The sequence below is a fragment of the Abramis brama genome, assembly GCF_963993115.1.
Source record: "Abramis brama genome assembly, chromosome: 12".
Taxonomy (NCBI): domain Eukaryota; kingdom Metazoa; phylum Chordata; class Actinopteri; order Cypriniformes; family Leuciscidae; genus Abramis; species Abramis brama.
Window position 1 is genome coordinate 18,549,812 of NC_139974.1, and position 13,176 is coordinate 18,562,987.

A 13,176-nucleotide genomic window follows, 5' to 3' on the forward strand; every position below is an offset into this window, starting at 1 on the left:
GGTTCGGGGACATGCTCCCCCGATAAAATTTGGATTTCTCGGAGCTACATGTGCATTTTAAGGTGTTTAAAGGCCAAAAAGTTTGGATAACAATAGCTTTAAAAGCATGTCAGTGGGCAGTAGCATAAATTATTTGTCAAGATAACAAATTCTTAAAAATGAGAATGAGGATAAATGTTGCAATGAATGATCCACACTACAAAATGGAAATGCAGAATGTTTCTGCTTATTGTTGACAATACACAATCACATATTCCAAACAGGAATGGCCTTAAATGAGAAATCTTTCAAGGATTATTTTGCATAGATGTTACATTTCAATCAAAAACCAGTGCAATCTTTTTGTGTCCAGAGGCAAATGAGCAATTTATATTAGCATTAAAGATTGGTTTCAGCAACTTGTTTCTTTCCTGAGTTAATGTTTTTGGCACTAATCAGTTTAAAGTTAAATTGTTCACTCATAAAGACAGTCACTTGTCGCCACCTATTGACTTAATGATGCAAGTGGTGCAAACACAGACAAGCGGAGTGATACAAATGGTGAAAAGGCTAATACTGGTACCTATATTAAAATAATATAAAATATCAATATATTATTCTTCAATCAGTTATATGCAGCAGAATCAGATTTAACAGATTTATTTTTTGACCAATTGTCAAAATAAAGTATAGTCCTACAAAGCTATCTTTATCAGAGCATGAGCAGAGCAGGGAGAGGACCAGTGAATGAGAGGATTGTGATTCGTGTAATTTTACCAGTGTTTCCCAGCACGGCTATACACACCATGTTACAGCACAGTAGTGCTATTGCAAAAAGAAACAAGTCCTGAGAAATTTCATGTCGGCACGCTTTTTTTAGCGGACTTTGCCTTTTCGGTGAGCGTGAGCAGAGCTCGCAACACAAACACACACACACAAACACACACACACACACGGAGGTTGCTTGCGGAACATTGAGCAGAACGCGCTGTGAACACACAGCGGACCACGCTTCGAAATTATGCATCTTCGGAAGCGGACTCGCACGCAAAGTCATAAAACACGTTGAGCCAGAGTCAAACCATCGCCGAACACAGAGGGTTTCAGAGGGTTTCTCTCCTGCATTCGAGTCTCAGCTTGAGGTTTAGGCTTATTTGTTCATTAATAACGTCATCAGCGACTAGTCGACGTCGACTCAGCTCACATAAATGTCGTTCAATAGGTCGTTCAACCCCTATTATTAACATATTAGCCCCCCTTTAAATATATATTTCCTTCATTTGAGCTTTAAAAATGTAAAAGATAAGGAATTGTCTCCTGATTTTGCTTCTGAAAATTATAGCATAAACCGCAAAACACCACACCACATTATTAGATTATTGTTCATCAGTGTGACTAACTATGGGCTTTGCAGGGTGTTTTGCGAGCATTTAAAGGAGAGCTAATTCACATCTACAACAAACGGGAAGGAGCTGTGCTCAATGTTGAACACTTCAAAGAGCTCCAGAGCCATTGTAATGTCCTGCTGCTCGGAGACTCTCTCGGGGATCTCAACATGGCTGATGGAGTCATGGACTTACAAAACATCCTGAAGATCGGATACCTCAATGATAAGGTAATAAAAAATGGAATAGAACTTTAAGAAAAAAGTGGGAAACACATGAATGTGTTTGTTTTTTGTTTGTTTTTTTGTTTTTTTTTCTTAGGTGGATGAGAGGAGACAGTCATACTTTAACACCTATGATATCATCCTGGAGAAAGACGAAACCATGGATGTTCCCAATGCCATTCTGCTATACATCACAGGACAATGAACTTAGAACTATATTGTTCAGATCTCCAAGAAAAGGACAGACTTATCTTGATTTTCTTGGTGTCGCCATTATGCTAAACATGTTAATAGGGTTACACTTTATTTCGATAGTCCACTTTAGACATTCTACTAACTATAATGAGAGTTAGTTGACATGTAGTTGAAAAGTTACTTAGAGTAGTAGTAGGCTGTAGTAGACTGTCAGTAGAATGTTAGGTATGGTTATGGTTAGGTGTTAGGTTTCGGGTTAGGAGAATAAGTTGACTTGTAGTTCCCAAGTTCCTTATTGTCAGTAGAATGTCTGATGGAGGAGCATCAAAATAAAGTGTTAGCAGATATTAAGCAGACAGTCTACTGATACTCTAATGACAGTACATCATCTGTCTCGGAAATCTGAAACAATAAAACTACATAATATATGTTTAAAACAAAACAGATGTCTCCTATATTTGCACGTCATTACATTATCATCATCATCAGTTGAATCTGTGGTGGACAGGACATGAAAATCCATCAATACTAAAAATAAATGTTTGTTCACATATGGACTAAACAGCAGTTAATAAACTATTGCTTCAACTGATCTCGAACTTTTTAACTTCAGTAAACACACAGAAATGTGTGAAGTGTATTTTTGTGAATATATTTATTTTTTTCACGCACGTGAATTTTTTTGTGTGTTCGTAAATTAGGTTTCCTGCATGTGAAATTGTCTACGCATGTGTGAATCATGTTTTTTGCGTGAATTATATTAGAGACTAATCCGCTTCCATAATGGAGGCATTCAAGAAACTGTACAGTGCAGAATTTTATGACCAACATGTCATTTTTGCTTCTTGTACAGCAGGAATGATGGGTCTGATTGCAGAAGCCAATACACAGGTCCGGTATAACTTTGTTTGCAAGGTTATCCAAAATAATGATTTGTTTAGAGGATGCTGCAAGTTGGCTGTTGGCATCATCTTTTCTGACACTGACTCTCCTGTCAATCTGTATGTAGTGTAGTTGTCCTTTATGGTCAATATTTTCACATATTTTAAGTCACGTGCTGATATAGTCACCTGATATAGCCACCAGGCAACATAGTATGTCTCCACCACTTACAAACTTTGTCCTTACATGACATTCACTTTTATGGTCTAAGTATCACGTTCTAAGTATCATGCAGAAGTCAGCTTCAAGACTTACAAGGAGTTTGCAGGGTACCCTAGATAGGCAGATGGATGTATTGACACCTGTTAAAGAAGTCCATACTTAATTTCTGGATGAAGGGGGTGGAGGGAGACAGCCTTTCGCTTCAACCCATCTTGCAGGAAGGAAAGCACGACACTAATCTGGCATTTTCTGGGGTCTTCTCTGCAAGAAGAGCACCAGGTGATGAAGAGGTTCCACTTCAACGCGTAGGCATGTCTCGTGGACGATGCTCTAGCGGGAGTTATCTATAAAAATTTCACACAGCAATCATGAGAACAGCAACATGAAAATAATTAAGAAGAACCCGTCAAAGTCTAGAACTCTCTATTAGTTTTATTCCATAATAACCCAATGGATGAATTGCAAAGCAAGTGCATATTTATTATCTGGAGGGCAGGCTACACGAATAAACAAGGTATGCAAAGTGGCGCAAAAGATCGCTGGGTCCTACCACCTTGGTGAAAACTTGCTGGGACCCGAGGGGTATATATGCCTCTTGCAAAGGATTCAGCAGAGAACATTTGGGGAACAGGCTTTGACCCCATAGGCGATGTCTTTTCCCTTCAAGGTTTAGTCAAGTCAAGTCAAGTCATCTTCATTTATATAGCGCTTTTAACAATGTAGATTGTTCCAAAGCGGCTTTACAGAGATACAAGGATAGTTTAAAGTGACAGAGATTCTTTTGGCTTTATAGTAGTTCTTGAATAAAGTTATTTTCCAGCTAAAGTTAATTTGATTGATTCACTTCGGTCGCAATGATCATTAGTTATTAACTTGGGGGCCGCTAACACAACACCGTTTTAACAGGAAACTCTACACAGACTTTAAACGTGAAACCTGTGAGAACGCTGATGGCGTGCACATGCGTATTACGAGTTCAGTCTATTGGTATACGCGTTTGAATATATGTGCGCAGGTTTGTAATTCCCTACAAACCAAGCCTTAAAAAACTACTTGTCTGGCCTTAACATTTTGATACAGAATTGTATCACTTCGGGGTAGATATGCAAACCGAATTTTCCCGACAACGCTTTATCTGTAGAGTGGTAAAGGGAAACCATTTAGTGCTTTGTAAGTAATCAGCAATATTTTAAAATTTATGCGATGTTTAATAGGCAGCCAATGCAGTGTTGACAGAACCGGGCTAATATGGTCATACTTCCTGGTTCTGGTAAGAACTCGAGCTGCTGCGTTTTGAACTAGCTGTAGTTTGTTTATTAAGCGTGCAGGGCAACCACCCTGTAGAGCATTACAATAATCTAGCCTTGAGGTCATGAAAGCATGAACTAATTGTTCCGCATTTGTCAATGAGAGCATATGGCGTAATTTAGATATATTTTTAAGATGGAAAAATGCGGTTTTACAGATACTAGACACGTGACTTTCAAATGAAAGATTGGTATCAAAGAGCACACCCAGGTTCCTAACAGACGACGAAGACTTAACAGAGCAGCCATCTAGTGTTAGACAGTGTTCTAGATTATTACGTGTGGAAGTTTTTTGTCCAATAATTAGAATCTCTAAAGCTCTAGCACTCTTACTATCCTCAATTCAAGTTTTGATGCGTGTCTCTAGTTCTGAAATCTTCTCTGTCAGCCTGACTGTCTCCTTGCATTTATCACATATAAATCCTATATTGCCGACAGAGAAGGCTATGCTAAACATGTGACATGAAGTGCAGGTGACAATAACAGGACAAGACATTACTCACCGTGTTTGTTGACTGATTCTTACAAGACGATAAGCAGAGAGTATAGTCGTTTTTTTTTTCGTTTTGAATTTTTTTGTTTAAAAGTAGACAATTCAAGCTTGCTGTATGCAACAACTAATGGAATATTGTTAAATTCGCTGATAATCGGGTGACCAGATCGCAAACTAGAATTCAAAGCCGACAAAGCTTAAATTTATGGGCTCACGCACAACTTTCTCATTCGTCGTGACGTTATAACATTTCGTCTCATCTCGTTTTGGTCAACGAAAATGAAGAGACATTTGAGCGTAGTTTTTATTTTGTAAACCACATTTAGTCTTGTTTTTATTCATCAACAATATTGCATTATACATTTAATTATAGTCATCGTCACATGACCAGCGTTGCGTCTCGTCTTGTTTTCGTCAGGTGATAAAGGTTCGTTGACGACGATATTTAGTCATAATTTTCGTTGACGAAAGCAACACTAGGCCAAACATGAAGGTTCCACAGGTTGGGCCTGGGATAGAATATTGTGCCCTCCGCCTGAGACAGAAGGTCCCTCCTCTCCGGAATCGGCCATGGCGAGCCATTGAGGAGAGATATTATCTCCGAGAACCAAACTCTGTTCGGCCAACGCGGCGCTATCAGTAAGAGGCAAGACCCTTGTTGGCGAACTCTGGCTACTTCCTGAAGTAGAGCGACTGGAGGAAACGCATTCAGGCGCTTTTTGGGCCAAGTATGCACCATCGCGTCCAGACCCAGGGGGGCTGAGTGACTCAGAGAGAAGTAGAGGGGACATTGCGCTGATAAGAGGCGATGTGATCCACCTCCGCTTCGTAAAATCTGGTCCAAATCTGTTTCACTACTTCTGGGTGGAGTTTCCATTCCCCCATTAGTAGTTTCTGTCTGGACAGTAAATCCACTCCCACATTCAGATGCCCTGGAATGTATATTGCTCTGAGTGACAGGAATTTGTCCTGGGCCCAGAGAATGATCTGTCTCGTTATTCTGTTCAGATTGCGTGAGCGCAGACCTCCCTGGTGATTTATGTAAGAGACTGTCGCTGTATTGTCCACCCGCACTAGGACATGACAGCCCGTCAATTAAGGGAGAAAGTATTTCAGAATTACAGCCGTCAGCTTGAGGCAGTTGATGTGCCATTCGAGCTGAATCCTCTGGCTCTGAGCCACAACTGAAACGGTCTCATGTGCAACAACCCCAAAGGGATCACTGTGGCTGCTGATGCCATGAAACCTAGTACTCTTTGATACTGACGAACAGTGAGATGTTGGCCTAGCCTCACTTTGCTCAGGGTATTCTGAATGGCCTCGATTCGAGTGGGAGACAGTTGTGCCCGCATCATGGTCGAATCCCAAACGATCCTGAGATAAGTCATTATCTGGGCAGGAGAAAGAACACTTTTCTTGGTGTTGAGTCTCAACCCTAGGGAAACTAGATGAGCTAACACGATGTCTCTGTGTTGAAGCTCCATCTCTTGCGATTGTGCTAGTATTATCCAGTCATCTATGTAATTTAAAATGCGAATGCCCTGGAGTCTTAATGGAGCCAGTGCTGCATTAATGCATTTTGTGTATGTAGGCTAGGCCGAATGGAAGAACCCGAAATTGCCCCCGAAAGCGAACCTCAGGAACTTCCTGTGTTGTGGCAATATTTCTATATGAAAGTACGCGTCCTTCAGATCGATCGTGACGAACCAATCGTGATGTTGAATCTGCATCTTGCAGATCTTGAACTTGAGCGCTTTTACCATTCGGTTTTTTAAGCCTCGAAGATCTAAGATTGAACACAACACCCCATCCTTCTTTGGAACCAGACGTATCTTCTGCCTGACTCTCTCTCTGGAAGAGGAACATGTTCTATGGCCTCTTTGCTCAGTAGAGATTGTAGCTCTTGTGACAATACGTGCACCAGCTCCGGCTTCACGGAAGTGGAGACCACGCCGCTGAAACGCGGAGGACGATGAATAAATTGGATTCTGTATCCTATTTGTAATGTGCTTAATACCCATGCAGAAATGCCTGGCAGAAGTTTCCATGCTGTCAGACTCTCTGATATGGTACTAGTTTTAACAATTCCTGTTGAGGGGATGTTAGAAATGTCCTGTATCCTGTTTGACGACAGCAGGAAGCAACGGGACATTTAACGTTTGGCTGGAAACCACTGGCCCCCGAAATGCCAGAGGCGACGGAGATGGAGAGGTTTCGTGAGGGAAGCGGAACGGGGTGAGCAGACATTTGATGCGCCCCGTCCCGCGGGGGGCTACCCCCACCAGACTGGGCGCAAGACCATCAGGACTTCTTCCTTTTATTAGTGATAACAGTCCTGAGGTCTGCCTTGGGAGGTTGCTGAGCGCGATGAGCCGGTCTCTAGTCTCTCTGAGGGGGAGCGCGATGAGCCACACTCTGCTTCTTAACCTCCCTAGATCTTGAAGGACCGGGGAGAGGTTGGGTGGCCGATGGCCCCTCCCCTTGAGTGCGGCGAGGAAGAAACTGGACAAATGCTTCCTCGTGTTTCTAAACTTCTCTAAATCTGGTGACTACGGAGTTAACTGCATCACCAAATAAACCAGAGGGGGATATCGGGGCATCAAGTAAAAAGACTCTCTCTTTGTCTTTGATGCCAGACAGATTAAGCCACAGATGCCTCTCCGTGCTCACCAAAGCAGACATTGAACAGCTGATGGCACAGGCCGTTTGCTTGGTGGCATGAAGAGACAGGTCTGTGGCTTTACGAAGCTCAGTGAAAGGTTCCTCATCAATAGTCCCCCCTGCACTCAAATCCTTCAAGAGGTCAGCCTGGTATGCCTGTAACATCCGCACATCAGCCTGACCTGCAGCTTGGTAAGCTTTACCCACGAGAGCTGACGTTGTTCTACACGGCTTCGAGGGGAGGGGAGGTTTCTCCAGCGAAGATGCAAACCCAGGCGAGAGATAGCTTGCGAGCATCTCAACCTGGGGCATCTCCGCATACCCGCGTGACTTCACACCCACGACAGTCTAAAAAGTCGATGTCAAAGGCATGAAGATACTCGAGCTATATGGTTTACTCCATGATTTAGATAGTTCATCATGGAGGTCCTCGAAAAAGGAGAGAGACTGATGTTGTGCTCCCTACCCCTTGCCACCGGACAGAAACCTATCCTCTTTCTTACTTACTGCGTTTGGGGGTTCTTGTTCGCGGGGCCAGTCAAGCTGTAAACTGGCCACCGCGTGAGTAACCACCTCGAGTAATTCCTTGACGGATTTATCGTCATGCGAGGAACGCTCAGAGAATGGCTGCTCGAAGTCCGCAGACCCAAGAAATTCATCATCGTCCCTCGCGTGAGCCGAAGAAGCACCGGAGCGTGCTTCGGGATCACGCGAGGAAACGTGTGGATCTGGTGAACGAGCAAAGGGACGGACCCGTCTCTTGCTCGTCAGCCAAATCCATTTGGGAGCCCCACGATGGTAATGTGGGTGCGGACTGAAAGTAGCCAAGACGAGCACGAAGCATTTTGACAGTGAATAATTCACAATGCTCGCACTCGCCTGACTCCAATGCAGCGACAGCATGCTCCTCCCCCAAACACACAAAGCAGTAAGCATGTACATCCAGTTCTGACATAGGACGAGAACATGGAGGGACACAGCGCTTATTTTGCTGTTGACTCATTTTTAACCAGCTGATTTCTTTTAAGTTGAACTCTTTTCACTTGAAATCTGCACACTGCCAGTTATGAACACTAACTCCTAACAAAGATCTGAGGTGAGTTTTGTAGAGAGATACAGAGAGATTGACGCACACATACACAGAGTGGTCTGAAAACAAAAGACCTGATGATGCACTGTGCGGCTCATCTATTTATATCCTCGCGTCGCAGGTGCGCGCCGATGGCGTCATCGACCAAGGCTATATTACCTCCGGGTCAATTCTATTGACGTGTTTGCACACTATATTCACAGCTGGTCACGTTTAAAGACTGAGCAGCGCAGCATCGATTGTAGCTTTTGAAAGAGAACTGTCCAGTTGTATGATTGTGTTAAATGTGTTTGAATTGAAAGACATAATAAAGTACATAAAATATATAGCCTATATGCTAAAATATTTGTTGTTGGACATTAGATGTGCCTTATTTAGAATTTTAAACCTATAATTATATCAACAATAGCACCCTCAGGTCCTTTCAATGGCTCCTCTTCCATTTCATCTTTCATCGACCGAATCCCCTGCTTCTCCCAACTTGTCTTCCATCTCCTCCATCAACATGGCCAATGGACGGCTCTTCCTGGCCCTTGCATCAGTCTGCTGCTCCTCTGAGCAGTATCTTATACAAAGAGTAGCTGGGGAAAAACATTGGCAAATCCAATGGCTCACTGCAAAAGCATGATAGCTGTCTATGGCAGATGCAATTTTGATGTGGGATTACCTGGTGTATTTGTCTTGTTGATGGAACCTGTTTGAGGTGTTGTGTAACAAGTGTGTCATATGTCTCCAAGTTCTCTTCCAAAATATGATACAGTTGAACACCATTCAAACTGTTCGAGATCTTCTCAAAGAAATCTTTACCATCCACAACATCATTTCCCCGCAGAAGCAAGGAGTCTGCAGTTCTTTTTACTGTTCCTCCAATGCCGTCGGGGGCACCTTTTCCATGGGATATTGGGAAGTAATTCCATGTGGTCCTGTTGAAGCCCAGAGTAGGTGGTACTTCAGAAATGAGGTAGAAGTTCTTCTTATTCTTATACTGCTTACTGGGGCTATCTGACCAGAAGTGCACAGTAGTAACTGATGGATATTTAGTCCGTATATCTCTAAGGACAGGATCCATGTGAGTCCAGATTGCTGCTGCATCTTGTCTCTTAGACTCTGAAACTGAGCAAAATGCCCCCTTTTCACCCTTGGTGAAAACCATTTCACCCATACATTCCAGTATGAAGAGTTAACTGAGGTAAGTTCTGGCCAAAATGACAAGCCTGAATTTCAGAAACATATTTACTGAAGCATATGACCAAGCATATGACCATGAAAAATCAACATGTACAATTACTGTGTTCTCACTGCATGTTTTAATCAATTCTCTGTATGCTTTTGCCTGATTGTGAACCAGGCACACGTGTTGTTGTCTCGGTTGGTACATGATCCGTTCCACCTGCACGATCCGTTTCACGCATGCGTATAATGGGATTTTAGCAATATTGCGATTATACTTTACCTCATGTAAACACAATACTTAATAATGTGATTAAGCTCATAATCGCATCAACTATAATCGTATTGAAACAGGTGGCGTACGGCATTTTTAATCGCAGTATGCGATTACACTTACACCATGATTACACCATGTAAACACTTTAATCGCACTAACTGAAGTGCGCGTGTGTTTTTGTCACGCACCTTAAGCGCGTATTCATTTTAATTCATTTTAAAATTAGGAAGATTTCCCTGAACTCTGTCAACACGCCTCACTGTCAGCAGTCTGCCTTCATCCAGAAACAGCTCAAATAACGTGACAGCAGTGTATAAAACTGTTACAGGCACCGACATAATATTTCTGTCTTCATCACGGCACAGAATAACAAAATACGTCCGTTTGTTATTTAACGTACGTAATTACGCGCATGCGTGAAACGGATCGTGCAGGTGGAACGGATCGTGTACCGACAGTCTCACTTCTAAGTTTCTCCTCATACAGATGAAGCAACTCTGAAAGACTCCCACTATGTAAGTTGAGTTTCATGTTGAAGTGGATCCCACTGGCTGTTTGGTCTTGATCTCGCTCCCACTGCCTCCATTGAACACTGATTCCACTTATCTCTGGAGCCAAAACTGTGTGCTTGGTTTTGCACCGTAAACAGGTGCGAAGAAGGCAGGCCTCAGTTGCTGGAGTGCAACAAACTAATTGAAAACTATCCTCCAGTTTGGTTGACTTTAGAGCACCCGATGACATTAGAACCTGAAGCATCAAGTCTGCATTTTCATGATGACGACACAGACATGTACTTCTGTCGGATGCCTTAGGTGCTGTAACATAGAAGGGCCTCAGAGTACAGAAGGATGAGTAACTCAGCTTCATACTCGGGTTCTTCTTGAGAAAGTCACTATGGAGGTTCAGCATTGAGTCTGTTAAAATCATCCTTTGATGTTTCATCTTTTTCCTGGTGATGGTGTCTGTTTTATCAGTTGTCATGCGAGATGATTTTACAGTGAACTCCTTAACAGTCTGGCTGATACGTTGGAGATATGTTGCCTTCTTATGTGTCGTCTGTTTTTTGTCACTCATTAACTTGTAGCTAACACCAAACTGGCGAAGCCTATAAAGAAGCCGATACTTCTTTAGAACCTTGCCTGATAATGCCAGTTGTCTGTGACCTGATTTTTCAACGGCTCGTCTCTGTGCCACAGGAGTTGTATTATTCCTTCTCAGCTCTTGGCAGAGAACATTGTGGAAAAGAAGAGATCTCTTAATGTTGGGGTTCCGAAGTTGGCTTCCCGTTATCATCCTCTCTGTTTCTGTTCGTGGAGAATCTATTTGGACTATCTATCTGTTTTATCTTTTAGTTTGACATTTTGACTTTTCTATTTGAGCCTTCTTCTTCTGCCATTCCTGCTTTCTTAGTTTGTGTCGCTCTTTTGTTAATGTCTTAACCTTTTCTTTCAATACTTTTATCTCCCTTGCGTGTCTTTTCCTGTTTTTTCTCCTCTCCCTCTCAGCTGCAAGAGCATGCTTGCTTGAAGTAGGCTCCTCAACAGTCTGGTCCAGAGGACTTTCTAGTGGGGTGTCTATTTCATTTAGTCGTCTATTCTGCATAGCTCTGGACCTTTTCTTTGCTTTCCTCCAATACTTTCTGCGGTGCCTCTTTGCTCTTGGTCCTAATTCTCCTATTTGTTTTACTTTTTTGTTTTGGACCCTGTCCTTCCATCTCTGTCTCTCCTTTTCTAACTGGTCTCTTCTGCTTTCTGGGTCACTGTTAATTCTTTCTCTCATTTTTCTCTGGTACTCTCTGTTTCTGTTTCTTTTTCTTTGCTCCTCCACTGACAGTTTTGGTCTAGCCATGTCTGCCTACAGTACAGATAAAATATATTAATATATTTTAAATATATTAAGATATTTTAAGTCAATCAACATGTATACTTAGATCATATTATCATGTTATGTAGTTGTTATACATTACTTTAAATGAGTCCACCCCACAAGATTATTGTTATAAACATGAACCTCGTCTCAAAGGCAAAGGGGGAGGAGTTGCTGTAATTTATAGTACTATCTTCAGAATTACTGAGAAGTCTTGTTTTAAATATATTTATTTTGAAGTGTTGTTGCTAAATGTAACACTATCTAGTGTAAATGATCAATCACGTTTAACATTTGTGCTGGCTACTGTATACAGGCCACCAGGGCACCATAAAGACTTTATTAAATAATTTGCTGATTTTCTATCAGAGTTAGTACTGGCTGCAGATAAAGTCCTAATTGTTGGTGATTTTAATATACATGTAGATAATGAAAAAGATGCATTGGGATTGGCATATAAAGACATTCTGAACTCTACTGGAGTTAGACAACACGTGTCAGGACCTACTCATTCTCGTAATCATACTCTAGATCTAATATTATCACATGGAATAAATGTTGATGCCGTTGAAATTCTGCAGCAGAGCGATGACATCTCAGATCATTATTTAGTCTCATGTAAACTTAATTTAGCCAAGGCTGCAAAGTCGACTCCGTGTTACAAATATGTTAGACCTATCACTTCTGCCTCTAAAGATTGCTTTATTAATGATCTTCCTGATCAGTTTCATCATCTCAGTGTCCCAGATAGCTTAGAAGAACTCGATATTGCGACATAAACTTTTAACTCTCTCTTTTCCAGCACTTTAGACACAGTTGCTCCTTTGCGCTTAATGAAGATTAAAGAAAATAGTCCAACGCTGTGGTACAACGAGCACACTCTGGCCCTTAAGAGAGCAGCCCGAAAAATGGAGCGCAACTGGAAGAAAACAAAACTAGAGGTATTTCGCATTTCATGGAAAGAGAGCTCGATTGCATACAGAGAGGCCTTAAAAGTTGCTAGATCTGCTTATTTTTCAAACCTATTAGAAGAAAATAAACAAAACCCTAGGTATTTATTTGAAATAGTGGCTAAACTAACGAAAAATAAATCTTCAACCCCAGACGTTTCCAAGCAGCACAGCAGTAATGACTTTATGAACTTCTTTACTAACAAGATTGATAATATCAGGGATAAAATTATAACTATGCAACCGTCAACTACAGTATCGCATCAGGCAGTGCATTGTAGTGTCCTTGAAGGAAAATTTGATTCATTCATTGCTACAGGAGAGGAAGAATTTACTAAACTCGTAAAATCATCTAAATTGACAACATGTATGTTAGACCCTATACCGACTAAGCTACTGAAAGAGATGCTTCCAGAGGTCACAGATCCTCTTCTTAATATCATTCATTAATCTTTGTCACTAGGATATGTACCGA

General features: G+C 41.8%; 1 protein-coding gene across 2 annotated transcripts in view; it reads left to right on the forward strand.

Moving 5' to 3' along the window:
• LOC311093865 (cytosolic 5'-nucleotidase 3-like) overlaps positions 1 to 13,176 on the forward strand; it is a 104,854-nt gene that overhangs the window by 88,935 nt on the left and 2,743 nt on the right. For both annotated transcript variants that reach the window (XM_084131491.1, XM_084131490.1), the window contains 2 exons: positions 1,394 to 1,594; positions 1,686 to 2,674. In XM_084131491.1, the coding sequence (XP_083987617.1) occupies positions 1,394 to 1,594; positions 1,686 to 1,793 (309 nt within the window). In that variant the 3' untranslated portion in view covers positions 1,794 to 2,674. The remainder of the gene's footprint in view (positions 1 to 1,393; positions 1,595 to 1,685; positions 2,675 to 13,176) is intronic.